Source organism: Procambarus clarkii, chromosome 51 (assembly GCF_040958095.1).
Source record: "Procambarus clarkii isolate CNS0578487 chromosome 51, FALCON_Pclarkii_2.0, whole genome shotgun sequence".
In the NCBI taxonomy this organism is placed as follows: domain Eukaryota; kingdom Metazoa; phylum Arthropoda; class Malacostraca; order Decapoda; family Cambaridae; genus Procambarus; species Procambarus clarkii.
In genome coordinates, this window is record NC_091200.1 from 7,666,501 (window position 1) to 7,688,154 (window position 21,654).

The 21,654-nt window shown below is 40.6% G+C and overlaps 1 protein-coding gene across 1 annotated transcript in view; it reads left to right on the plus strand.

Annotated features, from left to right (window-relative positions):
• The first annotated feature begins 3,486 nt into the window (after positions 1 to 3,486).
• LOC123774616 (transmembrane anterior posterior transformation protein 1 homolog) overlaps positions 3,487 to 21,654 on the plus strand; it is a 50,888-nt gene continuing 32,720 nt past the window's right edge. The window contains exons 1-4 of the mRNA XM_045769088.2: positions 3,487 to 3,662; positions 13,561 to 13,682; positions 14,766 to 14,896; positions 15,164 to 15,352. Coding sequence (XP_045625044.2) covers positions 3,596 to 3,662; positions 13,561 to 13,682; positions 14,766 to 14,896; positions 15,164 to 15,352 — 509 coding nt within the window. The 5' untranslated portion in view covers positions 3,487 to 3,595. The remainder of the gene's footprint in view (positions 3,663 to 13,560; positions 13,683 to 14,765; positions 14,897 to 15,163; positions 15,353 to 21,654) is intronic.

Consider the following 21,654-nt stretch of genomic DNA (forward strand, 5'->3'; position numbering starts at 1 on the left):
CTTTTTTTTAGAATATCTGGAAAGGTTTGGAGTTCAAGTGATTTGTTGAAGAGAAATGCAATGGCAGGAGCTAAAAATCTGGAGGATTTTTTGTAAATAAGAGTTGGTATCTCCTCAAGGGCACTAGACTTGGTTTTAAGGGAAAAGAATATGTCAGTAACATCAGTGGAAATAGTAGGCATTAGGTATAGAGACTGTGGATAGTTACCTGTAAGATAGTCCTGAATATTAGTACTGGAAGATGGAATATCATTTGCAAGGGTTGACCCAATGGAACTTGCTTAGCTAAATGAATTGTGGGGTTCAGTCCCTGAGCCCATTATGTGCCTCTGTAACCCTTTCCACTACCGCCCACAAGATGGGTATGGGGTGCATAATAAATGAACTAAACTAAAAAAACTGACCCAATGGAAGAGAAGAACCTATTGAACTCAAAAGCAGTGTCAGAGGCTGAAAGCTGACCATCATTATTTGACAGGAGTATTGGTTTGTTATTTAATATCTTCTTTGATCCCAATATTTGTGAAATTGTGCTCCATGTTTTCTTAATGTTGCCTTTTGTGTGGGTAAATTTATCTTCGTAGTATTTAATTTTGGCTCTCCTAATTATTTTAGATAGCAATGATGAGTAATTCTTTGAAAATTCTTTGGAGATGATTCCTAACCTATACTTCTTCTCACGGTCATGTTTTTTTATTAAAAAAAAACTTTTTAATAACACAGTGGGTGTTATAAAGGCTGAGAGTTTTTTGAAGAAATGATTGCACTGCTAGGTTGATGTCCCCTATGGTACCTAATTTGGACTCCCAGTTGATATTAGCTGCAGTAGCTATAACATTGCCTATAGAAGTTTCATTGTGCAGCCTGAAGCTTATCTTCCTTGTATCTAGAGGTGGTTTGTAAATGTTGGTTAGGAGAAATGTGGGTTAATGGTCTGTAATGCTATCAGTGATTATCCCTGAAGTAAGCGGAGAGGTTATGTTGGTCCAGATGTGATCAAGAGCCATGGCAGTACTATCCGTGATTCTAGTTGGTCTAGTGATTAAGGGTATGAGGAAGCAGGAATTCATACAGTTGAGGAAACTAGCAGCAGGAGGGTTATCAGGCTCGCAGAGATCAGTGTTAAAGTCCCCAGAAATAATTAAGTGGTTTTTGTTTAGTCTGTTCTCTAGTATTAGATTTCTAAGGTTAGAGCTAAATTCAGTCACATCAGTACGTGTTAGGAATTCTGTGGACTGCTCCCACAGTCAGGACAGCCTCACTACCCTTGACTCTGAAACAGGCAAATATATACTCTCCACAAGGGTCTCTAGATTTAATTACTTTTAAGCAAGTCAGTTCTTGGTGGTAGTAAAGAGAAGTACCACCACCTCTTTGTACAGGACGACAGTTGTGAATAGCTGAGTAGTTAGGTATGTTGAAGAGTTGAGTGGTATCCTCTTTTAACCACGTTTCAGTAAACACAATAAAAGAGAATTTGTTGTCAACTGTTTGAATCAGGGCATTAACATCATCAAAGTGTTTGCTTAGAGATCTTACATTCAAGTTAATTACAGAAACATTGTGATTACATGTTAAAACATTGTTCTCATCATGTGCTGTATAATACCTGCAATTTTGGTCATTAAAGTGATGATTGTCATAGATACTAGATAAGAGGTTTAGGTCTGGGGCTATACTAGTTTGCATAAGAGGACTGTTTGACAGAAAGAAAGCAAAAAAGACAACTATAAAAAGATCTAGATATAAAAAAGAATATATATTACTGTACACAAAATGAGGTAGGTTGCTTAAAGGTACTTTCAATAGATGACCAATACAAATCAAATAACAATTAATAATTCAATAAAACAAAAACTTATTTACTATAATATTATAATTACAATATAGTTAATTACTTAAGTTACACTAAAACAAAATGAGGTAGATTAGCTAGAAGTACACTCAGGTACACTGAATGATTTCACTAATGTTCCCAGCTTTGGATTTTAGTGAGTGGATGATGGCCACAACCTCTGTAGATCGGTGAGAGGAGAAGAAAGCTTGGATAGCTACCTGAAAGATATACGGTAACATGTGTCTGGGTCTGGGATTTTTCGGGCAAGGTTAGCACCAATCGATGAAAAGAAGCTATTAAATTCAGTTGCTGTTTCAAGGTCTGTTGCAGGTGTATAACCATCATTGGAGATTTTTATCTTGTTATGTGAATGTTGTTTAGCTCGTAGAATGTTAGAGATGGCTTTTGCTTTTCATTCATTTTGTTTTTCATTTTCATTTGCTTTTCATGTTGCCTTTTGCTTCTTTGAATCTATTCTTATAATAGGAACGCTTTGCTCTTCTTATTATACTGTTAAGCACTGATGAGTACCTGTTAACTACTTCCTTATTATGTCACTAGGCCAATCCTATGTTTTTTTTCATATTCAGGTTTCCAGTCTTATATATATAAATAAAAGTGCTTGCGACTCAAAATGTTCCTAATGGGTTAGAACATTTTTATAGTTTAGCTATACCCAAGCAAGCAAACAGCTGAGATGAAATACATGAGCTACCTCAAAATGAGGAGATTCCTCTAACCAAGAAGTTAATTACTAAGTTGTCGTTATTACTAAGAAGTTAATTACTAAGTTCATTACTAAGAAGTTGTCCTCTAACCAGAAGTTGATTACTGGCTGCTCTTTCTGCAAATTTTGTTACCAGTACTTCGGCTTCCTGTTGAGGATCCTAAGGGTGTGGGGCTTTAGGTGTTTTATTTCCTTTGGCCCTGTGGATTTTCTGCCATATCTCTCCAAGAGAGGTGTGTTCATTCAGATAATAATAATTTTAATTCATTGTGTCGGGGACAGAAAGCCAGACTGTATTCATACACGGACGGTAGATTTATGTCGAGGTAAGCTAATTCATCCTAGTTGCTTAATTTAGAAACTGTACTTCTGGTCGATCTCGAACCCATTGTTGATGTGACGACTTATACTGAATTTTGTAACTAGGTCATCAAGATTGTAACTTGCTTAGCTAAATGAATTGTGGGGTTCAGTCCCTGAGCCCATTATGTGCCTCCGTAACCCTTTCCACTACCGCCCACAAGATGGGTATGGGGTGCATAAGAAATGAACTAAACTAACTAACTAGCACAGCAATAAACACGGTTTTAACAAACAAAACGAGCTTCGTCGAATCGTCTCGTGTCCGAAACGACTATACCCCGTATATATTTTAGTTAGTTGAATATTTTAGTTACCCATATTTATTAACATTTTTCATGGACTAAATATTAAGTGTTCGAATTGAGCGGTTACGTTTGACGTACTAGTCTATAAAACATCTATGCAGTTCTCTTCATACATGTTGATAAATATTAATTAATAAAATAAACTGCCTTTGAGTATAGTTTAGTATGTAAATTTTAACCAAACGTCCTTGCTTATTATTTAACTTAGAGAGAAAGTCGGCAACAATAGATGCGGACACAGGTTGTGGGGGGATCGTTCGTGTTGCACAGAGCCGAGTTTGTAAACAAACGTGTGGTTGACAGGTGTGGGTGCTGATGGGAGGCTAAGAGTTTTCCTGGCACGGCTGTCCTGGCACAGGCATCATGGGTGACAAGGACGATGTCGTCACCCACACACCTATCGCAGAAGCCGAATTAAATCATCTACGAGGTATGAGTAATTTCGGTGATGGTAGTTAGTGTTAGTGCATCGCAGGCAAGCACGCCATATCAGTGAAAACCCGGCATTTCCTCTGGAGTAGTTGAAAATTGTGCAGCTGTTTAGTCCATTAACCAACCTAAGGAATTTTGGTACTTTGGATATGGTCCCAAGTGTCACTATACAATTTGAATATGGGTCCATATGGCAGTAGGCTATTTGGAAACATGACCAACAAAGATACTTTAGAAACTGCTGAGGTGCCATCATGACCCTGATCAAGCAGTGGTGTAAAGGAAGTGGCTACAACCAAAATTTTCTTGCCTGCCTTGGTTTGTTGCTACAGGATATCATGATGTCATATTCCTGTGTTTTTGGTGATATAATTTTTATTATGAAAAGAAACAGACTTGTGAAATAATTTATCTCAATTGCATTCTAGTAATTGTTGCATTTGGTGTTAAATAGTCCTTTTGGCTTGGTGCCTTCTTTTGCTAAATACTTGTTGTTGCATTTTCTATAAAAATGAGGAAAGGAAATTATGAAGAGACAGCACTAAGCCGTTACCACTGAATAGCAGTCTTAAAAAATCAAAATTTAATGGAAAGATTTTGCCCAAATAAATAATGCGCTAGTCATAGATGCATTCCTCTGTCACATGCTATTATTTCCCCGTTGTTCATAAAAATAGCCAATTATGACATTTAGTTAATGGTACACTGAAATACAATACCATGAAAACTCTTTCATTGGAGACCTTAGGATTTGGCCCAGTTACTATCTTAGGTTGAAATAGGGCTTAAAATAATTTTTTTATTTCTGCTCTTTATATTACATTTCTTAAAGAATTTACCTGAAGGCCATTAATACTCAGATGGCCTCGATGAGGATGGGAAGTCAGCAGCATGTCAAAGGGCCTATCATTTGTCCTGATAAATTTTTCAAGCTGGATTTTAAGCAATATTTTGGCATTTACGGCTTCAGCGGGTAGGAAGTTCCATGGGTTTATTACCCTATGGGTGAAAAAGCATCTCATGCTTCCTGTTGTACAATGTGGTTTGTTAAGCTTGAAACCATTGCTCCATGATTGTTACAAACCTGTACTGTTTATCAAATAATAATAATAATAAATTATATTATGTAATACAGTATTTTTTTTTAAATATGGTCAACGTAAATCAATACAGTATTAGGTTATAAGTTTTAGAAAGACAATATCAACATAAATACAACTGATAAGGATTATCATCAATTTTTTTTTTTTTTACAAAATTTTTAGTACATTTCTAATAAAAAAAAAAGATATACATGTACTGTGTATGTATATATGTATATATATATATATATATATATATATATATATATATATATATATATATATATATATATATATATATATATATATATATATATATATATATATATACATATATATATATATATATATATATATATATATATATATATATATATATATATATATGTATATATATATACATATATATATATATATATATATATATATATATATATATATATATATATATATATATATATATATATATATGTATATATATATATATATATATATATATTTATATGTATTATTAAATATGACCGAAAAAGTAAGATTAATAATTCTAATAATTCTCGTGTCTGACGCGACACGAGCGCGTTTCGTAAAACTTATTACATTTACTTATTACATTTTCTTTGAAAATGTAATAAGTTTTATGAAACGCGCTCGTGTCGCGTCAGACTAGAAATAAAAATGAATTTTGGAGAATTGATTTTTGAATTACCTCCAACAGTGAAAAGAAATGTACGAAAGATTGAGAAAATTCGTGTTAGAATTATTAATCTTACTTTTTCGGTCATATTTAATAATATAAGTCTACAGGAAAGACTGCTACCAAAATATACTAATATATATATATATATGTCGTACCTAATAGCCAGAACGCACTTCTCAGCATACTATGCAAGGCCCGATTTGCCTAATAAGCCAAGTTTTCATGAATTAATGTTTTTTCGACTACCTAACCTACCTAACCTAACCTAACCTAACTTTTTGGGCTACCTAACCTAACCTAACCTATAAAGATAGGTTAGGTTAGGTTAGGTAGGGTTGGTTAGGTTCGATCATATATCTATTTTAATTTTAACTCCAATAAAATAAAATTGACTTCATACATAACAGAATGTGTTGCTTTATCAGTTCATAAGAAAAAAATTAGAGAAAATATATTAATTCAGGAAAACTTGGCTTATTAGGCAAATCGGGCCTTGCATAGTAGGCTGAGAAGTGCGTTCTGGCTACTAGGTACGACATATATGTATATATATATATATATATATATATATATATATATATTATATATATATATATATATATATATATATATATATATATATATATATATATATAATGTCGTACTTAGTAGCCAGAATGCACTTCTCAGCCTACTATGCAATGCCCGATTTGCCTAATAAGCCAAGTTTTCTTGAATTAATTGTTTTTCGACTTCCTAACCTACCTAACCTAACTTTTTCGGCTACCTAACCTAACCTATAAAGATAGGTTAGGTTAGGTTAGGTAGGGTTGGTTTGGTTCAGTCATATATCTACGTTAATTTTAACTCCAATAAAAAAAAATTAACCTCATACATAATGAAATGGGTAGCTTTATTATTTCATAAGAAAAAAATAAGATAAAATATATTATTTCAGGAAAACTTGGCTTATTAGGCAAATCGGGCCTTGCATAGTAGGCTGAGTACAACGTTCTGGCTACTAGGTACAACATATATATATAAATAATATATATTAGTATATTTTGGTAGCGGTCTTTCCTGTAGACATATATTATATAATATGACCGAAAAAGTAAGATTAATAATTCTAACACGAATTTTCTCTATGTTATATTTCTTTTCACTGTTGATGGTAACTGAAAAATCAATTCTCCAAAATTCATTTTTATTTCTAGTCTGACACGACACTTGAACGCGTTTCGTAAAACTTATTACATTTTCAAAGACTTTAGTTTACACACACACAACTATAACTGAACTGAGTTCAAACAGCTTCGATTTTATACCTGCATTTGGGTGAGGTGATATGTTACAACAGTTTTGGATGAGGTGAAAACAAACTTTCAACACAAGACAGAACACGAAACAATGGGTATAATATTTTGTAAGTTAAAGGGAGAATGGAAGTAACTGCAGAGGGCCTATTGGCCCATGCAGTTACTTCCATACAGATGCTTCTATATTGGTGTGGAGTCTTGAAGTGGATAGAATATAGTTGTGCATTAATTGACTGTTGATTGCTGGTGTCGACTTCTTAATGTGTAGCGCCTCGCAGATATCAAGCCGCCTGCTATCGCTGTATCTATCGATGATTTCCGTGTTTTTTGTTAAGACTTCTCTGGTGATGGTCTGGTTGTGGGAAGAGATTATATGTTCCTTAATGGAGCCCTGTTGCTTATGCATCGTTAATCGCCTAGAAAGAGATGTTGTTGTCTTGCCTATATACTGAATTCTTTGAGGCTTACAGTCCCCAAGTGGGCATTTGAAGGCATAGACGACATTGGTCTCTTTTAAAGCGTTCTGCTTTGTGTCTGGAGAGTTTCTCATGAGTAGGTTGGCCGTTTTCTTGGTTTTATAGTAGATCGCCAATTATATCTTCTGATTTTTGTCTGTAGGGATAACGTTTCTATTAACAATATCTTTCAGGACCCTTTCCTCCGTTTTATGAGCTATGGAAAAGAAGTTCCTGTAAAATAGTCTAATAGGGGGTACAGGTGTTGTGTTAGTTGTCTCTTCAGAGGTTGCATGGCGTTTCACCTTCCTTCTTATGATGTCTTCAACGAAACCATTGGAGAAGCCGTTGTTGACTAGGGCCTGCCCTACCCTACAGAGTTCTTCATCGACTTGCTTCCATCCTGAGCTGTGGCTGAGAGCACGGTCGACATAAGCGTTAACAACACTCCTCTTGTACCTGTCTGGGCAGTCACTGTTGGCATTGAGGCACATTCCTATGTTTGTTTCCTTAGTGTAGACTGCAGTGTGGAAACCTCCACTCCTTTCCATGGGTGGGTATACACGTCCCTGGGGTTCAGCTTTTAGAAAGTTGCTTGGTATTTGTGGGTGCTGAGTAGCAGTACCCTGCCTGGGATTACCTGGGCGTGAGCTCAGGACCCTGGGAAACTCCTAGGGGGCGCGTGGGTCCTATGGATGTGTCCCTGGAGTCCCCCCTCACTTCGTGTGAGTTCGAGGGTTGCTCGGTCCCCTTGACTCAGGGTGACCCCTCACAGTTTTTGCCTCCGTCATGCTGCCTGTTGGGTCGATGACACTTTCGTCCCTTTCGCAGTATGAAGTTTCCTGGCGGTCCTTCCAGTTCTTTTTGAGTCTTCGTCGTTGTACTTCGCTTTCTGTTAGGGTGGTGTTGTCCTTTCCCTTTTGGTTGTTCCAGGACCGTCATATTATGCCTAACACTGTTGCCTCATATCGTGCGACTTGGCGGAGCCGCTTGAGCTTGCTTTCGGTATTGATGTTACATTTGCGCCGTTTCGCAAGCTGTCTCGTGCATTATTTCGCCTCCGGTCTGCTCATGCGCAGCCTGAGCCGTCCTGGTCTTTGGACAGAGTGCTCTCTTTTCTTTCTTGTCCTCTGTTTGTTGTGGCCCCTTTGGTTCAGGATTGTTTCTCGAAGGCTCTTTTCCTGTTGGCATTAGCCTCTGGGGGTCGGGTCAGTGAGCTTCATGCTCTCCTCCGGCGCAGGGGTTTCTGCTCCTTCAGTCGTGGCGATAGGTTTGCTCATCTGCAGCGGTCTCCTTCTTTTCTGGCAAAGAATGAGACTGCTGCTTTCCGCAGGGGTCCGTGGGCAGGCAGACAGGCAGAAACGTTGCAGGAGTACGGATGGGGAGGGAGAAATGCCCAAGACTGGACTACGTTTCGTCATCAAGCCCACACATATTACACCCCCCAACTACACAAAGACTACCACACTCCCCAGTATCACTTCCAAAACTGGACAACCATTGCCAGACCAGCACACCCTGGGTCAGGGTAGAGAGGAGGGAGAACTACCAAAACCTTCCAGAAGTGACACACAATATGGACAATCATTCATAATTTGCAAGCATTCAAGGTCTAAAATCAAAGTCAAGAAATAAAGTTAAGTTCATAAATGGTCTCCTTTTAGAGTCAAACTCAATATTTGGGGCATTCACAGAAACTCGTACAAATGATTACATGGATAGTGAAATTTGGATTCCAAATTATAATTTATATAGATGTGATAGAGAAAATAGGTCAAATGGAGGAGTAGGTCTGTATATTAAAGAGGACCTAGTATGCACAGAGCTACTAAACTCAACTAATGAGGTGGTAGAGGTACTTGGAATTAAGGTAGAAAAATAAACCTAATTATTATTCTAATATATAAACCGCCAGATACAACGGTTGAGGAATTCACAGCAGATGCACAAAATAGAGAACATCCTTGATAATCTAGCGAACCCAGCACCAGATATTATCTTCCTTGGAGATTTCACTTTACCAAGTCTAAGATGGAGAATGGTAAACACAAATATCATAGCAGGGAATGACCCGGGAAATAACCAACCACAGGTCAAAGAACTTTTGAGATTCTGTGACAAATTCTCGCTCAATCAACATATCACAGACCCAACAAGGAATGAAAACACACTAGACTTGCTATTCACAAACAATGATGAACTGATCAGACATTACAATCTCTGATACTACATACTCAGACCATAAGCTCATTGAAGTGCGAACCAGCATAAATAACGGTAGTAGGTCTAAGAGACCCAACAAGCGAGAAGGAATATTCAATCAATTCAATTTCAACAATAAGAAGATCAACTGACAGCTGAAGCATACAAGGTCTGCTTGAAGCACGTGCCTGTGAGGAGGGTCAGAAAGAAGACCACTCTAGAAAGAGAATGCAAACGACTGTACAGGAGAAGGAAAAAAATAACGGAAATGGCACGATTAAATCGGCAGGCACGATTATCACAAGCGAGGAAAATAAACCTAAACAGGGAGATCGAAGAAATAGAACAAAGGTTGAAGCGATCTTACGAGGCTGAGGAAATGGAATTGGAACAGAAGGCTATACAAGAGATAAAGAAAAATCCAAAATATTTTTCACATATGCAAAATCAAAATCAAAAACCTCCATCAGTATTGGACCTTTAATTACAATTGAATGTACGTGCACAGAGAACAACAAAGAAATTAGTGAAATTCTAAGAAGCCAATATGAGGCTATGTTTAGCACACCAATAAACAACATGAAAGTTGATGACCCAGACAGCCTCTTTATGAATGACATTCAAGCTGCAGATAATATAACGGATATTAACATGAACTCGAAAAACTTTGAAAGAGAAATTGACAATATGCCCATGCACTCAGCTCCTGGGCCTGACTCATGGAATTCAATATTCATAAAGAAATGCAAAGTACCAGTAGCGCGAGCACTCAGTGTAATATGGAGAAAGAGCCTGGATACAGGGGAGATATCAGCAGCACTTAAATCTGCAGATATAGCTCTTTTGCACAATGGGGGAGTAAAGTCTTGGCAAAAAATTATAGACCAGTTGCACTAACTTCACACATAATAAAAGTTTTTGAAAGAGTGATTAGGAATCAAATTTCTAGTTTCATGGAAAATAATGAGTTACACAACCCAGGACAACATGGATTTAGAGCGGGAAGATCCTGTCTGTCACAGTTACTCAACCACTATGACAAAATCACAGAAGCTCTAGAAGAAAAGCAAAATGCAGATGTAGTATACACAAACTTTGCAAAGGTTTTCGACAAGTGTGATCATGGAGTGATTGCACACAAAATGAGGTCAATGGGAATAACTGGTAAAGTAGGATGCTGGATACTCAATTTCCTGTTGAACAGAACACAAAGAGTAACAGTCAATCAAATCAAATCAAGTCCAAGTGCAGTTAAAAGCTCTGTATCTCAAGGTACAGTCCTTGCACCACTGCTGTTCCTTATTCTCATATCAGATATAGATAAAAATACAAGTCACAGCTTCATGTCATCCTTTGCAGATGACCCAAAACTCAGCATGTAAATTACCTCTGCTGAAGACATGGATAAATTACAACCAGATATCAACAAAGGTTTCGATTGGGCAGCAAAAAATAACATGAAGTTTAACAGTGATAAATTCCAGGTACTCGGGTACGGCAAAAATGAGGACCTGAACATAATACAGGGTACAAAATACAATCAAATCTGCCCATAATAAGTAAACAGCATGTCAAGGATTTGGGAAAAATGATGTCTGACGATCTAACGTTTAGGGAGCATAACCAAGCAAATATTGTGTCAGCCAGAAAAATGATAGGATGGATTTGAGAACTTTCAAATCCAGGGATCCCATCACGATGGTTGTACTTTTCAAGTCACTTGTGTTGTCCCATCTCGAGTACTGTGCTGCTCAGTACTCACTTCCCCCTTCAGAGCAGGAGAGATTGCTGAAATAGAGGGAATACAGAGAACATATACGGTACGCATAGACGCGTTAAAGCACCTAAATTATTGGGATCATCTAAAAGCTCTCCAGATGTACTCATTAGAAAGGAGGCAATAGAGATACCAAATAATATACACATGGAAAATACTGGAAGGCCAGGTCCCCAATCTACGCAGTAAAATAACAACGTACTGGAGTGAACGATATGGAAGAAAATGCAGAATAGAACCAGTGAAGAGCAGAGGTGCCATAGGCACAATCAGAGAACACTGTATAAACATCAGAGGTCCGCGGTTGTTCAACGTCCTCCCAGCGATTATAAGAAATATTGCCGGAACAACCGTGGACATCTTCAATAGAAAATTAGACTGTTTTCTAAAAAAAAGTTCTGGACCAACTAGGCTGTGGTGGGTATGTGGGCCTGCGGGCTGCTCCAAGCAACAGCCTGGTGGACCAAGCTCTCACAAGTCAAGCCTGGCCTCGGGCCAGAGAGTAGAAGAACTCCCAGAACCCCATCAAGCAGGTATGGAGAAAGCACGGCCTCCCAAGCGTGCACCACGCAATCACGTACTCAAGAGCAAATAACTAGTGAATTATTTTCTGATGGTGAGGAAAGTGATTTTTATGACTCTGACATGGATAAGAACTACACACAATTCACAATTGGAGCCTTTTTATCTTCTCCTCAGTTTGTGGTAGCCCCTTCTTTTCAGGTTTCTGCTCTTTGGTACTGGTGGTAGGTTTGTACGTTTGTAGCCTTTCTCCGTCCTGGCGACAGTCCAGACGGCTGCTTTCCAGAGGGGGTTCTTGGGTTATTGAAGCTTGATTGGTTTGGCCGGGAGTGCGTCCTGTGTTGTCCGGTTGCGTTTTTGCCGTTACCTGCGTACCGTGTCTGGGGATGCGCTTTGGGTTGATCCGGTTCCCCTCGTTCCCTGTTTCAGGGCTCAGGTCTCCCAGGTTGTCCGCAGAGTTTTTCAGTCTTCCAGCCTGCGGTCTGTCCTTGCGCCCATGCTGTTCGGACGTTTGCAGCTTTTGCTGCTGTTTTGGTGACGTCTAAGGCTCATTTCGGGCGCTGGGATTTGAGGGTCACACAGGTTCTTGGCTGCCCATTCTTTATGCGCATCTGCTCCTGTGCATTCTTGTTGCCTTGGGTCGCAGGTTGCAGCCTGTTATCTCAGCTTCGCGTTGCGGAGTTTGTGGCAGCCGCCTCCCGGGTTAGCCCTTTCTTTTCCTTCTCTTTGGGTATGAAGCTCCAGGGAGCCGTAGGGGGCTCCCCACAGAAAACCAGCGTTGAATGTAATGAAACGCCATTTTCTGGGTGAGCCCTGGAGGCTCCCGGGCAACCCTCCCTCCCACCGGTTGGCGGTTTTTTCGCGTTGGTTGAAGCTTAGCTTCTGAACTAAAGCTAAGCAGCTGGCGCAGTAGGTCCGAGGCTCCCCCCTCCCCCTATTGGGACGGGGAGGGCTGCACGGACGATCGGCGCAGCAGTAAAGTGTGATGTTTGCTTGTTTCCTTGGGATTGTAGGGAGTTTCTACCTCTCTGTTCATTTTTTTGTTTTATTTTTTTACTAGGTGGGGTCTGTTTTGTATTGCCTATTTTTCTGTGTGTCTAACCCCGGTCGATGGCAGATAAGGAAAACCCCAACCACAAGGGGGGTTTTCCAGGGCCATTGCTCCCTGAAACCTCTCTGAAGGGGCCAAGTTCTGGCGCTGGTCTCTGGTAGGTCTGAACTTCTTAGCTAATGTCCCGGTCTAATATAACATACATTAGCCCAATAAGCTCCAGGGAGCCTCCGGGGCTCACCCAGAAAATGGCGTTTCATTACATTCAATGCTGTTTTTTTTTCTTGTGGTAAGGGAACACAAATTAACAGGTTAGGAAAAAAATATATATTTTTTTTTGTTATGTGCCTATGGGTGACAAGGGGCAAATATCCATTAGCAACACAAGGGTTAAGGCTTGACACTAAGAGATGCATTTCATTGACCCTTGTCGACATTATAAAAGGCAGAGTTTGTAGGGTTACAAGATTTTGTGCTGCCAGATATATAACTGTAGATGAGGTGAAGGTGAAGCACCTCATTTATAATAATAATAAGTCAATAATAATAAGAATTATGAGCCAATAGGCCCATTACAGCTTACCAGTCTCCTATGTTTCCATAGGAGATTAAAAATATTTAACAAATATTGTACTATAATTATCATACATTAACATATGTTTTTATATTGTAATAAAAATATTTTTTAAGTTATTTAAAATGTTGATTCAGTGCACATCACTTTCACCAGGCAAGAGATTCTAATGATGATGAATTGGTCTTCTATTAATCATAAGTGAAGCTATTTCATTCAGTTGTTTCCAAAATTTCAGGATTGTCTTTTAGAGACTATATCAAGTCAGAACTGCGTCGGGGTTACTTGCTTGAAAATGATGAAGAGAGATACACTGCTCGCAGAGAGAAAGTTTACACTTTCTTTAAGATTCCTCGGGAGGTAAGCGTACTGAATGTATGACTAGTTATACTTTAAAAATTTTGAGGAATGGATAGAATTAATTTTTTTGAAATTTGGAATGGGATATACAGTTATCTGGTTCAGATATTTTAATGAACGTTGCAATAATGACATCATGCAATTGTTTATGGAAATGACAATACTGTATAACATTCTGTGACTCACATTTTACGATCTCTTTATTTACAGCATTTGCTTTTCCAAATTCTATATATGCAGGGAACATCTAGTATTCACATTTGTCCATTCTGGACAAAGTTGAGGTTTTCTTGCCCAAGACCCATGTAGCACAGAATAAATACTGATCTTCAGCAATAATTTTTGTCATTGAATGTTTGGGATTGAGGTGATAGGTGGTAACCTAGATTTGTGCATGTTCTTTTTGGGTCAATAGAAGCAAACTTGGAAATTTATTAAATGACACTTATTTATCACACTATAAACTTTGAAATAGTGAATATGTAGCTCCAACAAGGAACCAACACCGGGTAGAGCACAAAAAGATAATCGAGAAGATACAATGATTTGCTACAAGACAGATAGACAGGTATAACAGATAAGAGATTTACTGTGAGGATAGATGAAGGGAACTAAAACCATCGACAATGAATGAGAGAAGGACACAAGGTTATATCATCACAGCTGAAGCTGTGCTGACATAGTGGTATCAGCCTATTTTTTCAGTATGTATTCGTGTTGAGTAGAGTATCAGCCAGACCTTTCAGTATTGTTTTTATGCACATTTACCTTCCACGGTAGAAATAGAAGTTTTCAAAATTGCATTATAGAGATTTTGTGCCTTCTGAATTTATTTCCTGCCCTATTTTTGTATCTGTAAATTTGCAAATGTTATTATTCAATTCTGTGTCTAAATCGTTCATACATTCAGTATGTTAAACAAAAGAGGGACCAGAACAGAACTCTGGGGTACTCCACTTGCAGCAGTTTCTAAGTGAGAAAGACTGCTTGTGCCTCTGTGCATATATTTATTTGTAGTACTGTAGTACTGAGTTAACAGTAGTTACTTTTATAACAAGGGAATAATCTAATTTCTTATTTCAGATTGAGAAGTTTGTTGCCTATGGGTTCTTCCAGTGTGCTGACTCCTTCTTTTTTGTCTTCACCTTTTTACCAATAAGATTTGCCCTCGCCATATGGTCCCTCTTGACACGTCCTATCAGAAAGTTATTAGGGTATGTATTTTATTGGTTACTGTAAAACTGGTATACTTACTGTAGAGTAAATGTACTAATATTATAAAACAAGGATATTTTAAATACTGTATACTGTTTTTTCTTCATATAATGATGTAGCTAGTTCTAAAATTTGCCTCAAAGTACAGTATTATATATCTTCTTATTTTGCTTGCCAATCTTTATACGTATCAGCAAAAAATTATGAATAAAATCAGTGATATGTAAATTTTATACATTGTCTATTTCTGGAAATTTCCTAAACAGATTATACTTCAGCAAAAACAGAAGAATTCTTAAACCTGCAGAAATTGTAGACTTGTTGAAAGGAGTAATGGTATTAGTATGTTGCTATTTGATGGGCTACATCGACACTTCTGTCTGCTACCACATTATCAAAACACAGTCAACAATAAAGTTATACTTGTTCTTCAATATGCTGGAGATTGCAGACAGGTAAGCTATAATGTTGTGGTGACAGTTTATATTGTCTTTGTCTTAATATTAAGAAAACAGAAACTTGGAATAGAAATATATGCGTTAACCCTTCCGCTGCTAAAGGGTCCTGAGGAGATTTACACCTCTGTGTGCAAGAAAAAAAAAATTCTAAAAAATTATTTCATCTTCTAAAAATGTTAATTTGTGTTCCCTGAGCACGGAAAAAAAAATTCGTAGGTGGCATATTTTGGCCACGATAGACCGAGGAAGCCTGGCAAAATGTGGGCGTTAACAGAGCGGTCGTCAGAAGAAAGTCAGCGTCACCCGAGATGACAGGTGGGAGTTGCAACAAAGATATTATTACCTAATTATTTCAATGTTTCTGATTGATTTTTTCTTAATTTTTTTGCAGTAATATTATTCAATAGTGTGTAGTGTGATAGATTTATATAATAAAAGGAGTGAATCATCGCAATACTCAAAAGTATGGTGTGCATATTAGTGATTCAATTATTATGTTCATACAACAATAAACAAATAGTTTTGCTGGTATTACACTCTATACACAGGTTATTTATAAGTATCTGCATGTTTTGTTCACCATAACGAACCACTCAGTTGGTATTATGAGTCGAAAAGCAACGAGGAGTGACCGCCACACACCAGCCAGCCACTCGTTGCCACTCTCTCAACAACGCCTCTCTCGCCCACTTTCTCCTCCCACCATCCTGTTTTTTTATTTTATTCACTATATACAGAAGTTATATATAAGTACCTACATGTTTTGTTCACCGCAACTGAGTTCAGGCACTAAGAGACGTCGCTACACAAAGTCAGCTGGCAGCTACCTCCCTCACTCATTCAAGGTCACACGCATTAAAATTTCTCCCCTAACAATACCATTTGTGGTGTTATTACACTATATACAGACGTTATATACAAGTATCTATATGTTTTGTTCACCACAACTGTACAACTAAGCTCATATAGTTAGTTCAGGCACTGAGACGTTGCTACACACAGTTAGCTGGCGGCTGCCTCCCTCACTCATTCAAGGTCACACGCACTAAAATTTCTCCCCAACAATACTGTTTGTAGTGTTATTACACTATATACACACATTATATACAAGTATCTACATGTTGTATGCACCTTAACTGTGCACCTAAGCTTGTAGGTGCCCAAAGAGCATAATGGCCACCCTCTACATGCTAGACAAGTCATGCAGACTTGTCTAGCATGAAGACTTATTTTGTCCAGGTCATCTTGAAGGGCATGACAATCATCTAAATTTCTTATCCTTCCTATTATCTTTGCATCATCAGCAAACATGTTCATATAATTCTGTATACCAACTGGTAGATCATTTATGTAGACAATAAACATCACTGGTGCAAGAACTGAACCCTGTGGTACTCCACTTATGACATTTCTCCATTCCGATACATTGCCTCTGATCACTGCCCTCATTTTTCTATCAGTCAGAAAATTTTTCATCCATGTTAGAAGTGTACCTGTCACCCCTCCAATATTTTCCAGTTTCCAGAACAACCTCTTATGTGGAACTCTGTCAAAAGCCTTTTTTAGGTCCAGATAGATGCAGTCAACCCAACCATCTCTTTCCTGTAATATCTCTGTTGCTCGATCATAGAAACTGAGTAAATTCGATACACAGGATCTTTCAGATCAAAAACCATACTGTCTGTCTGATATTATATCATTTCTCTCCAGGTGTTCTACCCATTTAGTTTTAATTATTTTTTCCAATATTTTGACTATTACACTTGTCAATGATACCAGTCTATAATTAAGGGGGTCTTCCCTGCTTCCACTTTTGTAGATTGGAACTATGTTAGCCTTTTTCCACACATCAGCTACAACTCCTGTAAACAGGGATGCCTGAAAAATCAGTTGAAGTGGAATGCTGAGCTCAGGTGCACATTCTCTCAGAACCCATGGTGAAACTCCATCTGGACCAATTGCCTTGTTCTTATTTTGCTCCTTGAGCATTTTTTCCACTTCGTCTCTAGACACCTCTATGTGCTCTATGTTGTTCTCTGGAATTCTTATTGTATCTGGTTCCCTGAAGATTTCATTTTGTACAAACACTTTGAAACTTTTCGTTTAATGTTTCACACATTTCCTTTTCATTTTCCGTGAATCTATTTCCCATTTTCAACCTCTGTATATCATCCTTTACCTGCAATTTGTTGTTTATGAATTTATAGAATAGACCTGGTTCTGTTTTACATTTGTCTGCAATCTCTTTTTCAAAAGAGTAGCTACGTCTTTGTGCCTTTACTCACCATACAAGCTTAGATGTAGTTATGGTGAACAAAACATGTAAATGCTTATATATAACATTTGTGTATAGTGAATAAAGGCAAATACAGTATAGTGGGATGAGAATGAAGGCGAGTGAGGTGTAGTTGAGAGAGGCAGTGGCAGCGAGTGGCTGGCTGGTGTGTGGCGGTTACTCCTCGTTGCATTTTGACTTACAATACCAACTTAGTAGTTCGTTATGATGAGCAAAACATGCAGATACTTATATATAACCTGTGTATATAGTGTAATAACAGCAAAACTATTTGTTTATACCTTGAGGTTACCTTGAGGTGCTTCCGGGGCTTAGCGTCCCCGCGGCCCGGTCGTCGACCAGGCCTCCTGGTTGCCGGACTGATCAACCAGGCTGTTGGACGCGGCTGCTTGCAGCCTGACGTATGAGTCACAGCCTGGTTGATCAGGTATCCTTTGGAGGGTTTGGAGGGATCCTTTGTTCATATTGTTTTATGAACATAATAATTGAATCACTAATATGCACACTATAATTTTGAGTACAGCGATGGTTCACATTTTTTATTTATTTATTTATTTATTTATTTATGCATATACAAGAATGTACATAAGGAATGTGAGGATACAAATATGGTAATTACAGTCTTGTAAAGCCACTAGCACGAGCAGCGTTTCGGGCAGAAACGAGTATTTAGAAACGAGAAACGAAATATTTATTATATAAATATATCACAATACACACTATTGAATAATATTACTGAAAAAAAGAGAAAAAATCAATCAGAAACATTAAATAATTAGGTAATAATTTCTTTGTGGCAACTGCCGCCTGAAAACTCGGGCGGAGTAAACCTCGTCTGGCGACTGTTCTGTCAACGTCCCTTTCTGTAGAGAGCCCCTTCGGCTCCTCGGAGCTATACCGGGCTGATGTGTATATATTAGACCATGGCAACAGTCAATCGAAGGAGTTCTACGCTTACCAGGAACCAGAGCCAGAACCTGGCCCCCTCAAGAGAGGCATGAGGAGCAATGGCCTAAAGACACCCCCGTGTAATTGGAAGTCGTCTTTGCCTGCCATCTACCAAGTCAGGCACCCAGAAAGGTAGGAATTCCAAAACAAACTACTGCTGATTAATTGCAAACCGAAAGCCGAACTAGCAACAGAACTCTCCAATCAAAACCAAGGAAACCAGTATGATGTCACCACAAACGCTGTGCATCCGTCTGCGCAATCCCCCCCCTCCCCGGGAGGGGAACGGAGGGGTCCCAGACCTCCGCAACAGCAACTCTTCTCAGTTCACAGGCTGTTGTGAGGGCGAACGGTCGATCGACTCTGGCTCCATCTTTTGAGCAGTGCTGCAGTGCGGTGGCGGGGTTCATTTTTGGTATCATGCGAGCCAGAAGTAATACAAGAGTACTGGGGCTGCATGCACCTAGGGCCGCCTTCCCTAGGTGTCCAGTAAGTACTGCCCTTGCGGCTTCAGGGTTATCTTCTCAGAACTGTTCGGGAACTACCTCCGTGTGGTGCTGTTGCTGTGTGGTGATTGCCCGCCATTGGGGGTTCTGCTGGGGTGGTTCTTGCTCCTATTTTCCCTTGTGTAGGAGGTAGTTTTGTCGCTGGCAGGGGTGTGAGGTACTGTGCAGCTGTGTGATATACGCATAGTGACCGGTTCTGTTCACTTGGAGACGTTGTGCTTTTGCAGGGTTTTTCTTTTATTTTGTTTTGTTTTGCCCGGCGGGGGTCTGCCAGGTGTGGCGGTAGGACCACTTATATGATTTTGGTGGCCCTCCACTAGGTCCCCGTGCTTGTACACATCGCAGGAGTTCAGCTTTTAGTTTGTTTGCTTGGTAGCTATGGGATAACCGGTTAGCAGTACCTCGCCTGGGCTTCCCTTAGCAGTTAGCCTAAGGGCTCTGGAAACCCCCTTGGGGGCTCAGTGGTCCAATGGAAGAAATCCCAGAGTTCCACCTCGCTTTGTGCGAGTTTGAAGGTTGCTCTGCCCCCTTGACTCAGGGTGACACTCACCGTCTTTGTCTTCGCCATGCTGCTTGTTGGGTCAATGACACCTTTGACCCGAAGTCCTTCGAGTGGTGTTCCTTGTTTATACCCCCAATTCACCCAGTCCACTGAGATTGTTATTAGGGTGCAAGCAGCTTCTGCATTGCATGCAAGGTTTAGGTTGCTGCAACGCACAAGGTTGGTTGCCTTTCCGGATGCCCCGCAGCTGCCCCACTTTGGTTATAGGGACCCGGACTTGGGGTGTTAGTCTCCTTGACTTTGGTTTCATTTGCTCCCCTTAGTCCTTCCCCTGTTGTGGTTCATCCTGCTCCTCCCCTCCCCCTGCTTCCGGCTCCCAAACGTCTGAGGGTTTCAGAGCCGGGGCAAGGTTTGCCTGGTGGTGAGTCTCGGGCGGCTTTGGGGAATGCTCTTCCGGATCGGCGGTGGAGGCATTTGAGCCTGTTCCTCCTGCTGGAGCCCTTGGGCCGTGCCAGCGGGCCCCCTTCATCCCGGCTTTTCCGGTGGACTCTGCCTTTTCTCCAGAGGCAGAGGGTTTGGAGGACAGCTCGGCCCCGGGTCCTGACGTCGAGGTTCCCGGGGCTGGGGAGGAGTTGACTTGGGGTGCTTGGGCCCTGTTTGACCCCGCTTGGGTGTTGGTACCCTCAGCACGGGGCTTGTTGTTACAGAGGGAGAGGTTTTCCTATCCCTCCCTCGCTGTACGAGTTTGATATGGGTGTGACTCCTCCCCGGGTTCAGTTCCGGGTTCCCTTGGGTTCCTCGGTTCCCTCCTTCCAGAGGTTTTCGGCTTCCCGCATCACGTCAAAGGTGGCGCTGGAAGCCCTTGTGGCTTACCTCTTGCGAGACCAGATTACTCCTCGGCAATGGATCCTTCTTTCGAGTTTGGCTCCTCGTTTTCCTTCTGGATGCGTTACGAGGTGCTGGAGTCTTCTTGGCTGGCGGACTGCCCTTTGTTTTCATTGGGGGCGTGGCACTTATTCTGTCGGACCCGTGCACTTGATGGCGGGAAGTGTCTACGGTTGTTCAGGTTTATCTGGGGGGCAAATTTGAGCACCTCAATGCGTGCTTGTTCGCCCCCGTACTTCCTTGTGATGTTGGTCAGATTCAGCTTCACGTGCAGCTTCCCTCCCTTTCAGCATCCCTGGTGGCCGAGGATTTGTTTGCCCATGGGCATTTGGCTTCGGTCTTGCGTTTCTTTTCTCTGCTGGAGCTGTCTTTGGACTGGCTTGGCGAGGATGCGCAGGAACTGGGATCTGGGCCTTTGTCCGGTGTGTTTGCTTCGGTGGCTCGGTCATCAGCTGCCTTGTTAAAAGTTGTTTGTGCCGATTCTGAGGAAGGCGGTGTCCCTGTTCTTTGCTTCTCGTCTCGCATGCCGTCAGGCGGTGCTCGTCCACTCATTGGAATCGGCTTGGGCCCTGGCTCTTAGATATTCTTCCCCTTTTTGTCCATTGCTGTTTGCAGAAATCTGCAGTGGTGCATATTCTGCAAGCGGCTTCGTCTAGTTGCCGGCCTATGTCGGACTTGTTGGTTCTCCGGGGGGGAGGGAGGGCACCGTGGTCCGGCCCGGAAGTGTCGTGCCAGGTCCCGGGGTTACTTCGATCGTCGTAAGCCAGTAGTGCCAGATTCGGGGCCGGCACCTCCTCTGGAGTCGTCAGCATCTGGTCGGCTCAGTGATCGCTCTGAGTGTCGGTCGGGCTCTCGTAGGGGTCGCCGGCCCTTTTGCGGGGCGATAGGGGGGAGGCTCGCACTATTTGCTCTCGCCTGGTCCCACGATTCATGAGCATTTCTGGTCGTTTCCTCTGGCCTGCGGTGGCGTTGCGTCGCTCCTCCTCCTTCGGGGAGGAGTCGGGGCTGGTAGGCAGGCCTCTTCTCCTGTGCTTTGTCAGGTCATCCGGAAGTGGGTTCGCTTGGGTGTGGTCGAGACGACAACATCCCTTAGGTTGGTTTCCTGCCTGTTACTAGTTCCGAAACGGGACTGTGCGGATCTGCGATTTATACTGGACTTGTC